Here is an 18,668-nt window from a genome sequence, read left to right on the forward strand (position 1 = left end):
TTAGCTCATCTTGTGCCTTTATTTAAGAAAGGCTGTAAGGAAAAGCCTGGGAATTATCAACCTGTGAGTCAGACATCGATGGTGGGTAATTTATTGGTGTTGATTTTAGAAAATAGGATTTACATGCATTTGGAGAGGCCAGGGCTAATTAGGGATAGTCAGCAATGGTTTTGTGCGAAGGAAATCATGTCTTACAAACTTGATTGAGTTTTTTGAGGAAGTAACCAAAAATATTGATGAGCGCACAGAAGTAGACGTTGCTGACATGGATCTTAGTAAAACCTTCGATAAGTTCTGCATTGTAGACTAATTAGCGAAGTTAGATGACGTGGGATTCAGGGTGACCTTGCTAAATATATACAAAATTAGCTTTACGGTAAAAGAATAGAAGAAGGGTCTTTACAGGAAGCAAGGCTGAAGATTTATTGAATGAGATAACTGTGGGAGTCTGTCAGTGTATAGTGGATATTAGTGGCCAGTCTATTCCCAGAAGTGAAAACGGAGATGACCAGGAAGGGAAGGGAGGAATCCAAGATGGACCAGGTGAAGATGAGAGCAGCGTAGAAACTGGAAAGAAATTGTTTAATTTTTCCAATTCCAGACAGAATCATTAATGGTAAAGATTTAACTGCTTATTTTGTGTTTCTTTCATGAACTCAAATTAAAAAAAGTTCTCTGAAGACGTTTGTCCCATTGATGTTCCCAGAAATGTCATGAGGAAGTTATACATTCAAATACTGTATGCACGAGACTATCGTGGTAGTTCTGGCTAACAGATCCAGTTAACTATTTTTGTTTTGGGCCAAAATGTATTTTCTTTTGCAACTTCAACCTTTTCGAAGTTTTCAGCAAAACATAGACCATAACACCATAAGAGCAGGAGTAGGTCATTAAGCCTTTCAGGTCTGCTCTATCATTCAATGAGCTCACAGTTGATTTGATAACCTGACCTAATAATCTAGTCAGTTTTTTTTAAATTGGCAGTTGACTGCCAATCATCATCAATTGTCGCATTCTCCATGGCAATATTTCTGCCAGAGCCCAATGGCTACAGCAAGTATTCACATCGCACGTCCCAGGCCATAACCATCTGTGAGAGAGAGTGTCTAACTGTTGCCCTGTGGCATTTGATGGCGATTATTGATGATCATTGAACCTGTCACACAGTGGGAGCGTGCTGGGCCCGTAACCTAGAGATCAATGGATCGAAACCCTCCTGTCCTGTTTTGCATGTTGTCCCTCAGGCTGTGTGGATTTCCGCCAGGTGCTCCAGTTTCCTCCCACAGTCCAAAGATGTGCAAGTTAGCTGTGCTAAATTATCTATAGATGTGTATGTTATGTACATTAGCCATGGGAAATGAAGGATATTAGGGATTGCATAGGGGAAATAGGTGTGGGTGAGATGCTCTTTTGGAGGGTCATTGTGGACTAATTTAGTACAGTACTCATTCATTCACAGAATGTGTCATCACTGGCCAGGTCACAATTTATTACCTATCTCTAACTGCCCAGAGGGCAGTTAAGAGTCAGCTGCATTGCAGTGGGTCTGGAGACACATGTAGGCCAAAGCAGCAGATTTCTTCCCTAAATGAAGTTAATCACAATTATTTTAATGTTCAGGGTAGTTTTAATGTTCAACTTCCCATCCGGGTACATTGCAGTTCAAATTTCATTCGGACTTGGGTGAATTTTAAAGCAGTTGGAATTGTGCAACAAAAACAAAGTGCTTGAAAAGCACAGGAGATCTGGCAGCATCGGTGAAGGAAAATACGGAGTTAATATTTCAAGTCCGGTGACCCTTCCTCAGAACTGGTGGTGGTTGGGAAACGGCATTTATATGCAGAACGTGTTGCAAATCGTAGCTCTACATCTGTCCTCCTATGTGTATTTGAGACATAACAAAGGCAATAGCAGCAATATTTTTATTTTCTGTATGATATGTTTGAGTCAGCAAATACTGTATTGGTTGAAAAGAGATGGAAGGTATTAGGTTACAGGAGGATACAAATAGATTGGTCAAATGGAATTTAATCCCAATAAATATGACATGATGCATTTTGGAAAAGGGAATAAGACATGGGAGTACTCAATAACAGGCAGCACACTAGGAAACTCAGCGGACCAGAGACATCTTGGGACATTAGCCCACAATCTCTGAAGGCTAAAGTATATGGGACACTTACCCTTATCAGCCATGGCGTTGATTATGAGAGCAGGAGGTTATACTGGAGCTGTTCAGAACTTTGACAAATCAGGGTCTGAATAAAGGGTGTAAACCTGAAATGTCGACTTTCCTGCTCCACTGATGCTGCCTGGCCTGCTGTATTCCTCCAGCTCCACGCTGTATTGCCTTTGATTAGGTCACAGTTGGAGTACTGTACACAGTTCTGGTTACCATACTTTCGAAAGGATCGGATTTCCCTGAAGATGGTGCAAAGGAGATTGATTAGGATGGTGTCTGGGATTGTCTGGGATGGAGTATTTCAGCTGTGAAGAGAGGCCGGATAAACTCAGGTTGTTTCTTTGGAGCAGATAAGGTTGAGGGGAGACCAGATATATATGGACAGGGTGAGTAAAAAGCAGCTGTTCCCCTTAGTTAAAGGGTCAGTAGTAAGGGAGAGTACTTTTAAAGTGAAATGCAGGAAGTTTTGAGGTGATTTGAGGAAAAGCCTTTCCATGGGGAAGGTGGTGGGCTTCTGGAATGCAGGAAACCTCAACTTTTAAAAAGAATTTGGATGACCACTCGAAGTGTCATAATATTCAAGTCTATGGACAAAGTACTGGAAAGTGGAATTAGTGCAGGTAGTATAGTTTTCGCAGGACGGACTTGATGGACCAAAGGATGTGTTTGTACTGTATGACGGAGTAGAAATGTTGGTGTTTCTTGTGCATTGTTCTGATGAGTGGAAGACAAAAAGCTTTGACAAGTTGTTATTTTCAAGCAATACACAAGTACTATACTACCAAATGACAATTTCTTAGTAGATAATTTGAGGAGTCCACATTTATTTGGACGATGTGTGCACTAGACCTTTAGACTTTGGCAGACTTCCTCACTAGAGATAGAGGATTACAAATGCTGAAGATCTGAATGTTTCTTTCTAGGACAAAAAGCATATCTTTAGTAGAACTATAAAAAGAATTGATGTCTGTGATGATACTGTCAAAGAAAAATCACTTTTCCCCCATCTGTCTTCGTCTTTACTAGAAACTAGGTTTAGAAAAAGGGGTAAAAAGTCAACAAGAGCCACGTCAGGGAACAAAGGCATTTTTAGTTCCAGGAATCTGGTATGTAGATCTGCATCCTTCCTAAAATATTCAAATATGCCCACTTGTTAAATAAATGTGCATTTTTTTTTTCTAGATCTTCTAAAACAAAATGAACAAAAAGATTAAAAGTGAATTGGTTGTACAGATAAATAGGCCAGTTGTTTATCAGTACCTTTTATTTACTGGGTTATTTAAGGCTTCAGTTTGAAAATGGTTTATTTTTGATGTCTATTGCTGTAAATACATACACTTACCTTATAAAAACTATTTACTCAGCCTGATTTTCAACAAGCATTTGTATTAAGTTCTCCATGAGACAGTTAGATAATAAACTTCCAGTATTGAAATGAAGTTTTAACTAAAGTATAGCTTTTTTTTAAAATAACAGGTTACTGGGTCAAAACTTGAAAATCAAATTCACACGTTAAATGTTAACCTTGCTGCTAGACTACTTTCAGCAGAAGCTTTAAGCTTTATGGATCAATTGCCATTACGTGTGTCACAACAAAATTATTGTCTCAGCAAAATCAGATACTGAGGAGAGAAAGAGATGATGGGTCACTGGACTAGAAATGTTATCTGTTTCTCTCCACAGATGCTGCCAGACCTCTTGAGTTTCTCCAGAAATTTCTCTTTCTGTTCCAGATTTCCAGCATCTACACGTTTTTATGTTGTCAGCAGGTTTTTAAATCACTGTTGAAAACTTTTCAATTATCTGATTAGAATAAGGTAATTGTGTCACTTCCACCCAATAATGACCACTCACGTAGCTAGCTTCAATATATAAGCCAAGATTTGCACATTACCCAAACATAAAATTCATGTGCAAAATATAGACTTCTTAGAGAAACCACCCAAGTCACAAGCAAGTGGGACTAGTTTAGTTTGGGAACATGGTTGGACCAAAGGCTCTGTTTCAATGCTGTATATGATGCTGTGACTCTATTTAAGTACCCTGCTGTAAATGTACTTTGAATGCTTTGCAATAACCCCTTCAAAACAAAAACTGAAATCTCATCAAAAAACAAAGGAGTGCACAAAGAAGCTAAATCAGTAGAATTATAAATACTTTTCATCAAGCTGTTGAGATTGTTAGAGTGAACCTCAGGGGAAATTGTTGAAGTCAGACCTTTTGGCTCAGAGGTAGGCACATTATCACTGCACCATTTGAGCCTGAGGCTATGCAACCATTAATGGAATCAAGATTTCCAAATCAGTAACACTCCTAATAGGAGCCACAAAAATAGTTGCATCTGCACATAGTTATTCCAGTTCATGAATTGGCACTGTACACAGAGCACAATACTATTGTGTTAGCAACTGCACATAGTACCCTTCCTGCATTCAAAAATAAGTTGATACATAGTTGATCCAAACACAATTTTAATCAAATGGCCAACATATTTCTAAATCACTTTTGTTTTTACACAATATGAACATAAAATCAAAGTCTCACTGGACACAAAACATACAAAAAAGGAGCAGGAACAGGCCATTCAGCCCTTCAAGCCTGCCTCACCATTCAATAGGATCATGGCTGATCATCCACCTTAACAGTCTATTCCTGTTTATCCCATCTCCTTTAATGCCTTTAACCCTAAATGCCATATCCAACTCCTTCTTGAAATCAAACAATGTTTTAGCCTCAACCGCTTTCTGTGGCAGAGAATTCCAAAGGCTCATGACTCTCTGGGTGAAGAAATTTATTCTTATTTCAGTTCTAAATGACCTACCGCGTATTCATAGACAGTGACCCCTGGTTCTGGACTACCTCACCATTGGGAACATCATTCCTGTATTTGTCTGGTTTGGTCCTGTCAGAATTTTATAGGTTCCTACAAGATTTGTCCCTTATTGCCACCAGTGAACACCGACTCAACTTCTCATCACGTGTCCATCTCACCATTCCAGGAATCAGCGTGGTAAACCTTCACTGCACTCCCTTTATTGCAAGAGCACCCTTCCTCAGTTACAGAGACCAAAACTGCACACAATATTCCAGGTGCAGTCTCAGCAATGTCCTGTACAAGTGCAGCAAGACATTCTTGTTCCAGAATTCAAATCGACATAGGTCAACATAGCGTTTCCTTCTTTACTGCCTGATGTATTTGTGCACTTACTTTCAGAGACTGGTATATCAGAGCACTGTGGTCTTGTTGCACATTCCCCCCTCTCAATTTATAGCCAGACAATAATCTGCTTTCCTACCAAAGTGGATAACCTCACACTTATCCTAGTTTGGGACCATATGAGTTTTAAAAGACCATAAGTAGTAGGAACAGTTGTAGGAATGCTCAACCATCCAATAAGATCATGGCTGAAAAGAAATTCTTCCTTATCTCAGTCTTGAATTGGTGCTCCTTTATTCTGAGACTGAGACTATGTCCTTTGGTCCTGGACTCTGATGATGAGAAACATTCTCTCAGCATTTACCCTGTCAAGTCCCCAAATAATCCAATATGTTTCAATGAGATCACCTCCCATTCTTCTTTACTAAAGCGAGTAGAGTCTCAACTTATTTAACCGTTACTGAGGAAAAAAAACCAAACAATCTGTCCATATCAGGGATCATTCTAGAGAACCTTCGCTGAACTGCCTCCAATTAAACAATATTTTTCTTTAAATTTGGAGACCAAAACTACTCTCAGTACTCTATATGTGGTCTCCCCAGCACCTTGTACAGTTGCAATAAGACTTCTCTACTCTTATACTCCAAGCCCCTTGCAATAAGAGTTAGCCTTCCTGATTCTCTGCTGCACCTGTGTGCTAGCTTTCTGTGTTTCGTGCACAAGACCCCACAAGCATATTAAGTCAAATTTTTTTTCCCCCCCAGACTTCACCTCAGAGCAAAGTGAATTTTGCAAGTTTCTGCATGTTTTCACTCTGGTAAAAGAAAATAGTTTAATTATCACAATAATGAATATAAGATTGTGATGTAAAGATCAGCATTGCAGTTCATAGAAATGTTGATTCATGTATGTAATCTCTTATCAAATCGGTTATGGATTTATTAGAATTAAAGTTTTTAGTCACTTATGAATTCTACATTATTCGGCTTTCTGGCGATTGTGACCAACATTGTATAAGTTTGTGAACACTGCTACATGACTATTTGCAGACATGTGCTCGGGTGGCACTACTGCATCTTCTCAATAACTCAATGACTAAACGGCAACAAAACAGTTATCACAGAAAAGAAATTCTGGTGGAAGTTAAAAGTTGCAATTCAATCTCAGGGCACTGCAAACACTCAGAAACTGGTTAAACCAAAAATAGATTGTGTAACTCCACAGATTGAATTACAACTCTGATTCCTTCCATAAAAGGAATTTTACATATTTAAATATTTGCAATTTGATGATAATAGAAGTCATTTACAAAACAGCAGCTATTTTCAAAAAGCGGGTCAATCACGAACATGTTCAAGTACAAGAACTTTAGACATGTTTTACATTGTAAGCATTACAGGAAATACACAAAATTGTCTGGTGTATGATGCAGTATAAATAACAAACAGAAATTAGTGAGAGTTTTAATCTTAACAGCAACATGGAAAATTAAATACAGGAACATTTAAAAACACAGATAGTAAATTAGTGATGAGAAATGAAAATGATTTCCAGTTAGTATTTTGCTTCTGAAATTGTTCCCAATGATATTCTCTGCTAAAAACAGATCAAAAATAGAATGACAAAAAAAAATGACAGATAATTGTATGAATTACAGGATGCTGAATTGGTTTGATATGGCAGACAGGATTAATGTGAATAAGGTGCTCAGTTCTCTTCACACCTTTTTCAATCCCTTTCCCATTAAGCATGCAAAGACAGTCATAACCATCTTTGGCTTCACTTCCACCAGATCTTCAGGCAATGCATATACACGAGTGCCTATCTTTCGTGCTACTGAAATGGCATATCTGAAAGAGACAAGCACATCATAAAGGAATATTCAATTAAGAGTACAAGTGCTACTTGTAGACAAACTTTGTTTCTCATCACTGCATTGCAGCTGCCAAATTTTGCCCACTCCGCATTTTGCACAGTGCATCTTGTTTACAATGATATCCATTGCTTTCAAGTGGGAAATTATATACTGGAGAGTTTCCCATCCGTGCTACTGATTCCTTGAACATTTTAATAACTGTTTTCCACACTAACAATAGAATCTTTTCTGACATTTCAGTTCAGAACTGAATTACCACTACAAAAATTAATGAGGAGAAACAATAACTCCAACTCAAGCTGAAGCAAAAAAATCAAATTGCAACTCTTAAAACAGTAAAAAAAATTAAAATATCTGTCTACCTCATCATTCATACTAAATTGACTTTGGGAAATGGAGAGACAGGAGATGGTAATTGCATTTCAAGCAGCATTTTCTCCTGTAGAAAGGCTGGATGAAATACTCACGTCAATTCTGTTGAATTTTGTTTTAGTTTAATACAAGCAAATCTGGTGGATAAAAATACAGAGAATCAAAAGGACACCTAACAGCTATGAGGTGCTGTTTTTCAGATAAGCCCTTAAACTGAGACAGTGTATATCTTCTCAGGAGGATGTAAAAAATCCTGAGACTGTTCTAAAGAGGAGCAGTGGAGTTGTCTCTCTCGCTACCTCCCCACACCCACATCCCATCACCGCACTCTCCACCGCCATCTCTGGCCAAAATTTATTCCTCAGACAACATCACAAAAAACAGATTATCTGGTGAGTGTATTTTCATGGGAGCTAACTGTCAGCAAACTGGCAGTTTCCTACATTGCAAACACTAATGACACTTCAAGTATTTTATAAGCTGTAATGCACTCCAGGACATATGGTGATCCTGAAAGGAACTGTACAAATGCAAGTCCTTTTTAAAATGTGTGTAAACCAGACCAGAATTTACCTAGTTTTCCCATTAGCCAACATAATAGCCCTAAAAATACCTGAAATTCAACACATAATTATTTAAAGTAGCTGTAATAAAGTAAAGCAGAAGGAATTACTATTCACGAACATCAAACTTACTTAGCATTGTTCAACTTGTCAATATCTGAGAAATCAGTCTGTTTCACCAGCTCATAGCGAATCGTATTAGGTGAAATGGCATCTATCAAGTCTATAACGGGCAAACTGGTGCAAATGCACTTATCCTGCAGATAAACAACAAAATCTTCAAATAAAAGGTTGATGACACAGTGGAACCAGTTTAATTGCAACCACTCAAGACAATCTTGCAAATTATGATACAACAATTTCTATAAAATAGGATGTAACAAAAGATGACCTGTGTATAACAAACTTCTTCATTTGCCTAGAAATGTTTACATCTTACAGGAATGATGACTACAGGATAATATCTTGAAATACAAAATTAGATGCCCATATTGGAGCAAGTTTTATTTACATTGTAAAGAATTAGGATTTGTTTTAAAAACTTCAAATTCTGTTCTAGTGCAAAACAGGCATTAAACCTTTCACCATCTTTTAGCTTCAACACAGGTGAATTAACACAGAATATGAGGTGCACAGCAAACCTTCTGGCTTTATGAATTTCCAGTTCTTGTGGGTCTTTTATGAAGAATAAACCACTGTCAAGTTATCTACCACCATCACTGAAGTGAAAAGATAACACTCTGCTTCATTCAAACCTTAAGAATCCCTTCCTCATTAACTCCGAAGAAGTTGAGCATAATGTTTTCTTTGCTTTGTACCTGGTTCTGTTTGTCCATTACCTGTATGCACTGGTATGTGTTGATCCCAGTTTCATAAACACTTCAAACATTTTTCCTCTATGTTCAAAACCCTTCTTGCATTACCCCTTACATAACAAGGTGTAGAGCTGGATGAACACAGCAGGCCAAGCAGCATCAGAGGAGCAGGAAGGCTGATGTTTCAGGTTTAGACCCTTCTTCAGCATTACCCCTTTCTATCTTTGTAATGTCCTCCAGTCCTACAACCTCTGGAAAATGTTTCTTTCCCAGTTCTAGCCCTGTCATTTCCACCTTCCTTCATCCCACCATGGGCAGCTGGACATTCAACCATCTAGCCTCAAGCTCTGGTCCTCTTAGAACCATTAGACAGCCATGGCTGTACAATCATATGGTTAATTCATCTATTTTGAAAGCACATAGTATTCAGAACAAAATAGATAAATAAACTGCACAAATACAGGTTAACGTGCAAGATCTTATAGCTATTGAAGAGATATAGTTAGAAGGAACTCACAAGCTGGGAATGAAATATTCAGGGGTGCATGACTTTTTAAAGTGACAGGCAGGAAGGAAGGGATGGTGAGGTAGCATTATTGGTTCCGGATGAAATAAATATGAAGCAAGAAATGATAGTGAATCGAAATATGTAGAATCCATATGGGCTGAGGTAAGAGGCAGAACGGGCAAGAGGACACTGATAGGAGTATTCTTTAGGCCCCCTCACAGTAGCAATGTGGTGAGACAGATAATGAGGGCATGTATCAAAGGCAGTATATTAATCATGGGTGACTTTAATCTTCTTTAGATTGGCATAGTCAGATTAACAGAGGAAGCCACATGGAAGAATTCATAAAGTGTGTTTGGGACAGTTTCTAGAACAATGTGTTATGGAACCAATGAAGGATCAGGTCATTTTGGATCTAGTGATGTGTAATGGGGCAGTCTTAATAAATGATGTCAATATAAACGCTCCTCTCAGAAACAGTGACCATAACATGGTAGAATTTAACATTCAATTTGAGGGGGAAGAACTTGGGTCGGAAACAACTGTGCTAAACCTAAATAAGGGTAATTACAAAAGAATGAGGGCAGAGCTGGCTGGAGTGGAGTGGGCAAGGGGTTTAGCAAAAAAAAGACATTTGAGGAATAATGGCTGACATTTAAGAAAACAGATCATGGCTCACAGCAAAGATATATCCCAGTGAGGAGGAAGGATTCTACAATGGAGGTAGCCATCCATGGTTAACCAGGGAAATTGCGGTTAGTTAAGATTGAAAGAAGAATCATATAATGTGGCACCGATTAGTACTATGCCAGAGAACAAGGAAAATTTTAAAAACCCAACAAAAAACAATAAAAAAAGGAAGAAGAAAATACACAGAGTAAATGTGCAAGTAATATCGAAGAAGACAGCAACAGCTTCTTTAAACATGCACGAGAATTCCTAGAAGCATGGCATTCCAACCGGAACTCCAGCAACAAACACATTGATTTGGAGCCAAGCTACCATCCCCTGAGAAAAAGAACAGGAAATGACATCACCAACCCAAGGAAACCTAACCAGATAAACAGAAAGCGGGACATAACACCAGCGCTTCGTCGGAGGCTCACTGATGATGTTACCTAGAATGGTGACGAAACGTCTGAAAACTAACCTTCCAGCTCAGCGAGCAAACTCACATCCAGAACCTCAACCTGAGCTACAAATCTTCTCAAAACTCGCTAGCTTCTTTAAACATATAAAATGGAAGAGAGAAGCCAAAAGTGAACTTCGTCTCCTTACAGAATGTGGCTGCAAAAATAATAATGGGAAACCAGGAAATGGCAGACGAATTAAATAGATACTCTACGTCAGACTTCACAGCAGATGGCATTAATGGTGTCCCAAAATTTTTAAATATTCAAGAGACAAAAGGACAGAAAATAAATACAAGGACTACCACTAGATAAAAGGTGCTAGGAAAACAATGGGGATAAAGACTGATATATCCCCTGGAGCTGAAGACATGCATCCTAGAATATTAAAACACGCAGCTACAGAGATAGTGGATGAACTGGTAGTAACTTTGCAGGAATTCTTAGATTCTGGAAAAGTCTCAGAACTGGAAAATTGCCAAATCTAACACTTTTATTTAAAAAGGAAAAAAAAAAGCAGATCAGTTAGCTTCACGTCTGTTGTTGGAAAATGTTTGTCTACTAGAAAGGACTTAAAGATGGTAGAGACAATGGGTTAAAGGGCCTCTTCTATACTTTGTGATTCTGTGCATAATGCAATCATGCAGAGTCAGCATGGCTTCATGAAGAGGAAATCATGCCTGATGAATTTATTATAATTAAAGTTTGAACAAAGATTTGTAGCTTGGGTTGTAGGTGAGGTTGACTTGCTCGCTGAGCTGGCTTGTTTTCATTAAGACGTTTTGTCATCATGTAAGGTAACATCATCAGTGAGGCCTCTGATGAAGTGTTGTTCTATTCTGCTTGGAATTTATACTGTCTGGTCTTATGGCGACTAGTGTCATTTCTGGTTTTTATCTGTATGGGTTTGTATATGGGATCTAATTTTATATGTTTGTTGATTGCATTACAGGTTGAGAACCATGCTTCTAGGAATTCTTGTGCATGTCTATGTTTGGCTTGGGCTACTATTGTTACATTGTTCCAGTTAAACTAATGGCCTTCATTGTCCGGGTGTACTGAGATTAAGGAAAGTTTGTAGTGTCATTTTTGCTGCTAGCTGATGTTCATGTATTCTGATGCCTAGTTTCCTTCTTGTCTATCCACTGTAATGTTTGTGGCAGTCATTGCATGGTATTTTGTAAGCCACGTTGGTTCTGCATGTTGTGGGAATGAGATCTTTAATTCTTGTGCGTGTTTGTTGTAGAGCGGCTGTGGGCTTATGGGCTACCGTGACTCCTAGTGATCTCAGAAATCTCATTGTCAGTTCTGACATGTTCTTCATGTAGGGCAGTGTGGCCAGTGTGTTAGGGCGTACTGTGTCCTCTTGTTTAGCAGATACCTATGGATTAAGTGGCGGGGATATCAGCTCAGCGAAGATTTTGTATAGGTGCTCTTCCTCTTTCCTGAGTAGTTCTGGAGTGCTGCAGAGAGTCGTGGTCCATTTAAATAGTGTCCTAATGCTGCTTTGTTGTGGACATTGGATTAGTTGCTGTGGAAATTGAGGATTTGGGCGTGGGTTGCTTTTCTGTATGCTAAGATTTGGAACTCCTCATTGGTCAGACACTCAACTCTGCTGATGTCTAGAAATGGAAGCGGATTGTTGTTTTCTTTTCTCTTGTGAATTTAATCCCTGTGAATACGTTGTTGATGAGGTGGTGGGTCTCTTCTAGTTTGTTGCATTTAATAATGACAAATGTGTCATCTACATACCACATTCACAGTTTAGGTTGAATGTGGGGATGGGTGGTGTGTTCTAGTCTTTGCATGACTGCTTCTGAATTGAGTCCTGAGATGGATCACCCCATAGGTGTACCATTGATCTGTTTGTATACTTGACCATTAAGACAACATGTGCGTGAGGCACAGGTCTAGTAGTTTGAGTGTGTTGTCATTGCTGCTAGAGCTGCTGGTCTGCGTTGCTGCTTCCTCTAGTAATATTTATTAGAATTCTTTGAAGAGAAAATAAGCCGGATGGATAAAGGGGAAGTAGTAGATGTAATCCACTACATTACCAGTGGATGTGCCCTCATCCTCCAAGCTTTATTCTGGGGCGGCACAGTCGTTAGCACTGCTGCCTCTCAGCGCCACGTACTTGGGTTTGATTCTTGCCTCAAATGAATGCCTGTGTGGAGTTTGCACAATTCTCCATGTGTCTGCGTCAGATTCCTCCACATGCTCCATTTTCCTCCCATAGTCCAAATGTGCAGGTTAAGTGGATTGACCATCGTAAATTATCCAGTGTCCAGGGATGTGCATGCTAGGTGGATTAGCCATGGAAAATGTAGGGTTATGGGGATAGGATAGCAGGGTGGGTCTGCGTGGGATGCCTTACTAGTAAACTACTTAATAAGTCACAATACTGTCAGCAGTTTTAGATAACGAGGTGTGGATCCAGCGGAACACAGCAAGCCAGGCAGCATCATTTTTCTGAAGGCGGCTCCAGACCCAAAACGTCAACTTTCCTGATGGTCTGATGCTGCCTGGCCTGTTGTGTTCCTCCGGCCCTACCCCTTGTTATCTCAGACTCTAGTATCGGCAGTTCCTACTATCTGTGTCAGCAGTCTTAGCCCCCTCACTTATGGCATTGGGCATAGTTCAGAGGAGAGTGACTAGATTGATACCTGGAATGAGTGGATTGTCTTATGAGAAAAGATTGGACTCAGTAGACTAGTTTCCATAGAGATCAGACGAACAAGGAATGACTTCATTAAAGTGTGTAAAATGCTGAATGGCCTTGACAAGATTGATGTGGAAAAGATCTTTACTCTTGAACTAGGGGCACTGTTTTAAAATTAAGGATCGCCTTTTTACAGCAGAGACAAAAGGGGGTTATTTCAGAGGGTTGTGCAAATTTGGAACTCTCTGGCTTAGCAATCTTTGAAAATGGGGCCAGTAAAAAAACAAAAAGGTTTTCAAGGGATAGAGGGGATTGTGAATTTCTAAACACAAAACAGATCAGCCATTCTCTTATTGAATGGCAGAACAGGCTTGAGGCTAAACAGTCAACTTCAGCTCCTATTTTGTATGTTCATATAGCCAAATTCATTAACATAACATTTCTTATTGTTTGCACTTACCTTGAAGCTAGTAATTGAGCTTCTTTTCTTTGCTTTTGCTAGAGTTTCATTTACCCATTTTATAATAATTTCATCTGTCACCTTAGATCCATCTCCAAGATCTGACAGCACCTTCAGAGTGTACCTGAAAGAATAAAGTCAAAAAGTCAAAGATCAACTATTTCAGGCAGAAAAAAATGGAAACTTTATAATGTGTCCCTCCTATGATTTTCGTTAGAACAAAAGCAATTATGATTTCTATAATCCAACAAACCAGAAACAAGAATCCAGCAAAACTTAGGAGGTACTGGGTGCAGTTCTGGTTGCCCTATTACAGGAAGGATATTATTAAACTGGAGAGGCTTCAGAAAAGATTGACCAAGATGGTTTTCTTGACCAATATTTGGAGGAGTCAATTAGACAGCAGCCCATCTTAGACTGGGTACTGTGTAATGAGAAGGGCATCTTTGCCAATCTTGCCGTACAAGACCCCTTGGGGATGAGCAACCATAACATGATAGAATTTTTTTAAAAAATCAAGATGGAGAGTGAGGTTGTTGATTCGGAGACGAGGGTACCAAACCTTAATAAATGAAACCACGAGGATATGAGGCATGAGTTGGCCTTGATAGATTGGGGAGATTTACTTAAAGGGACAACAGTGGATAGGCAATGGCAAATATTCAAGGAACACACAGGGGAACTACTGTTTATTCCTGTCTGTCGTAAAAGCAAAACGAAGATGGCCAATCCATGGCTTGCAAAGGAAATGAGAGATAGTATCCAATCAGAGGAAGAAGCATACAGAAATGTATGCAAAGAAAAATAATAAATCTAAGGATTGGGAGCAATTTAGAATTCCGCGAAGAAGGACCAAGGGATTGATTAAGAAGAGGAAAATAGTGTACAATAGTAAGATTGTAGGGAACACAAAGACTGATGCTACAAGTTTCTATAGGAACGTGAAGAGAAAGATTGGTAAGGACAAACACAGGTCCCCAAAAGACAGAAATGGGGGAGTGTATAATACGTGACAAAGAAATGTCTGAAGAACTGAATACATACTTTGGTTCTGTCTTCACAAAACGAGGACACAAATCAGATACTAGAATTGTTGGAGGATGCAAAATTTAATAAGAGGGAAGAACTGAGAGAGATCAATATTAGTAGAGAAATGTGCTGGGAAAAATGTTGAGATTAATGGCTGATAAATCCCCAGGGCCTGATAATCTACATCCCAATATACTTAAGGAAGTAGCTGTCGAAACAGTGGATGCATTGGTGGTTATCTTCCAGGATTTTAGAGACTCTGGAACCGTCCCTAAAGATTGGAAGGTGACTAATGTCACAGCAATATTCAAAAACAGACGTAGAGAGAAAACAGGGAATTATAGACAGGTGAACCTAACATCAGTAGTGGGGAAAATTCTTGAATCCGTTGTCAAGGATTTTATAGCAGAGCATTTGGAAAGCAGTAGCAGAATCAAACAGTCTGCATAGATTTATGAAGGGGAAATTGTGCTTGACAACTCTGTTGGAATACATTGAAGATGTAACAAGGGTGAGACAGTTGATGTAGTAGATTTTGACTTTCAAAAGGCATCCAACATAGAACATATTACAGGCCCTTCGGCCCACAACGTTGTTCCAGCCTATTATTCTACTAAAATCAAATTACCCTGCATACCCTACATTTTACTATCCTCCATGTGCCTATCCAAGAGTTGCGTAAATGTCCCTAATGTATTTGACTTCACTACCAGTGCCACAGCACATTCCACATGCAAGATTAAAGTGCATGGTTGGCAGAGAGGAAACAAAGTAGGGATTAATGGGTCCTTTTTAAATTGGCAGGCAGTAACTAGTGGGATGCCACAGGGATCAGTGCAGGGTCCCCAGCTATCCACAATATATATTAATGATGTGGATGAAGGAACAAAACGTAACATCACCAAGTTTGCAGATGATATCGATTTGGGTGGGAGGGTGAACTGTGACAAGGATGCAGAAATCCTTCAGTATGATCTCAACAAGTTGGTCAAATAGACAAATCAATGGTGGATGCAGTATAATTTGGATAAATGTGAGGTTATTCACTTTGGAAGCAAAAACAAGGAGGCAGACTGAAAGGCTGTAAATTGGGAGAGGGGGGTGTGCAGTTGGGACCTGGGTATCCTTGTGCATCTGTTGCTGAAGGTAAGCATGCAGGTGCAGCTGGTGGTAAAGAAAGCAAATAGTATGTTGGCCTTTATTGTGATAGGTTTTGAGGACAGGAGCAGGGATGTGTTGTTGCAGTTGTACAGGGCCTTGATGAGACCACACCTGGCATATGGCATGCCATTTTGGTCTCCTTTTCTGAAGAATGATGCTCTTGCTGTCAAGGGAGTGCAACGAAGGTTTACCACGCTGATCCTGGGGATGGCAGATCTGAGGTATGTGGAGAGATGAGGTTAGGATTGTTTTTGCTAGAGTTTCGATGAGTTTGGGGGGTGGGGTGCGAAATCTAGATAGAGACTTTAAAAAATTCTGACAGGACTGGACAGGGTAGATGTAGGGAGAATGTTCCCAAGGGTGGATATGTCCATAATCAGGGGTCACAGAATGAGAATTCAGGGTAGACCATTTAGGATGGAGATCAGGGGATATTTCTTCACCCAAAGAGTGATGAGCCTGTGGAATTCATTACTACAGGAAGTAGTTGATGCCAATACATTGAATGTATTCGAGAGGAGGCTAGCTATAGCACGTGGGGTGAATGAGATCAAAGGTTATGGAGCGAAAGCAGGATTAGGCTATTGAGTTGGACGATCAGCCCTGATTGTGAAGAATGGCAGAGCAGGCTCCTCCTGCTCCTATCTATGTTTCTGTTGCCGGGAATGGAGGGTTTAAGATATAAAAATAGACTGGAGAAACTGAAACTTTTTTCACTGGAACACAGGAGGTTGAGGGGTGACCCTGAGTTTATAAAATCATGAGGGACATCGATAAGGTGAATGACAAGAGTCTTGACTGTAGGGTGGAGGAGTTCAAAACTGTGGACACATTTTTAAGGCAAGATGAGAAAGATTTTTAAGAGGACATGAAAAACAACTTTTATTTACAGAGTGATTCATGTGTGGAATGAACTTCCAGAGGAAGTGGTGGAATGTAGGTACAGTTAAAACATTTAAAAGACATTTGGTTAAGTACTCGAATAGGAAAGGTTTGGAGGGATATGGGCCAAGTGCAGGCAGGTGAGACTAGTTTGGGATCATGGTCAGCATGGACTAGTTAGACCAAAGGGCCTGTTTTCAATGCTATGGCTACGACTCCATAAACGAGTAGCACTTTGTTCAAATCTAGAGAGAACAATTTGTCACCAAATGTGTTTTGCCACAGGAACGGAGGGAAGGCGAAATGGTCAAAATACAAACTCTTCACCCAAATCCCTGTTCACTTGTTTACTACAGGCTAGGGCATCGTAATCTGCCATATCAAATAACCCATGGATTAGAGTCAGAGATTCTACTTTGGAAAAAATGTAAATATTTGAAAAGGTGAAAATAGTAAAAATAGTATTAAAATACCCCAACAATATTAGTTAGCTCTGTTTGCAATACAGGCAAAATACTGCAGATGCTGTAGAACAGAATGCAGGAGAAACTCAGTAGGTCTGGCAGCATCTGTGGGGTAACTTACAGAATAAATGTTGCAAGTCTGGAATGGTTGAAATAGTGTCATACCAGACTCAAAATATTAGCTCCCTCTCCACAAATGCTGCCATCTGTTTTCGCAAGATAGTTAGTGAGTGTGCGGTTCAGAATGATGCCAACAGCTCAGGTTCACCAGAGCTAAAATTGGAACCTGCAAACTACCACTAACAAAAAAAAGCAAAATAGACAGTTCATAATGATGTAAAAGCAGATAGACTATCAGCTAAGAACCTGCCTTTGGATTGACTGTGCATAACGGACCTTGTAATGAAAAATTAATTACAGCAGCACATTATTACCTTTCCCTGATGGAAATGCTTTGATACCTGGGACTCTGTGTACATAACTGTTTCAAGTCCTGAATGAAAGAAAATCTGGCTTTCAAAAGATCTAGCGTTCAAAATTTCTCTATTTATTACAAAGGAATTCAGCCAAGGTAAAATGAAAATCATGCAAAAGCAAAATGTATTTTGTCTGGATCAGATTCTTAATTATTTCATTCCAGAAGCCGTTGCTTTTTTTTTAAAAACAGTGCAATGCAGTTTCTATCTGTGAGACAGTTATATAGCTGCTCAGAAGGATATGCACAAGTTTTAACATGTTAGTGAATGGGATAACGATGACAGACACAAATTACAATGCAGTGCATGCTGCATTGAATAATCTTCTGAGAAAAAAGGCAAATTGAGTTGGAGATAGTAAGAACTGCAGATGCTGGAGTTAGAGATAACAGCGTGGAGCTGGAGGAACACAGCAGGCCAGACAGCATCAGAGGAGCAGGAAAGTTGACATTTCGGGTTAAGACCCTGTGAGAGATTAAACATGTTGTTTCTGCAGGTAAGGATGAATGGTGGGGTCTTGCAAAAGCAGACCATTATAGTCACAAGATTTTATAGCAGAAAGTCACAAGATTTTATAGCAGAAGTTTATCATTAATCAGAGACTAGGTTCTGCAAAGATGGCAGTTAGCACGACCAGAAACATTCTTTCTGCAGACAAGGACATGGTAGAGATAAGGGTGTTGTAGCAGAGGCTTATTTCTGCAAACCTGACGATTCGCACGTACAGCATGTCTAGTGCTCTTTAGGGTAGCAAGTAAGGATTGCAGTAAACAAGGGAATGGGGCCTTCGGCCAGCAGAAAAGGGAACAATAAACAAGGGTGGTCCGACAGGACGGGGAATGATAGGATAAGACCAATGGGAGCAGGGAGGCCTGATTCAGCAACTCATAAATTGTATAAGAATGTTTGACATTCTTTGTAGGGTGTGCTTGTC

The 18,668-nt window shown here is 39.5% G+C and overlaps 1 protein-coding gene across 5 annotated transcripts in view; it reads right to left on the reverse strand.

The window, feature by feature from the left end:
* Nucleotides 1-4,645: 4,645 nt before the first annotated feature.
* LOC125457882 (plastin-1-like) overlaps nucleotides 4,646-18,668 on the reverse strand; it is a 160,740-nt gene continuing 146,717 nt past the window's right edge. For all 5 annotated transcript variants that reach the window (XM_048542612.2, XM_048542616.2, XM_048542613.2 and 2 more), the window contains exons 14-16: nucleotides 13,723-13,846; nucleotides 8,283-8,407; nucleotides 4,646-7,189 (exon numbers count right to left, since the gene is read on the reverse strand). In XM_048542612.2, the coding sequence (XP_048398569.1) occupies nucleotides 7,057-7,189; nucleotides 8,283-8,407; nucleotides 13,723-13,846 (382 nt within the window). In that variant the 3' untranslated portion in view covers nucleotides 4,646-7,056. The remainder of the gene's footprint in view (nucleotides 7,190-8,282; nucleotides 8,408-13,722; nucleotides 13,847-18,668) is intronic.

The sequence above is a fragment of the Stegostoma tigrinum genome, chromosome 14 (assembly GCF_030684315.1).
Source record: "Stegostoma tigrinum isolate sSteTig4 chromosome 14, sSteTig4.hap1, whole genome shotgun sequence".
NCBI classification, from domain to species: Eukaryota; Metazoa; Chordata; class Chondrichthyes; order Orectolobiformes; family Stegostomatidae; genus Stegostoma; species Stegostoma tigrinum.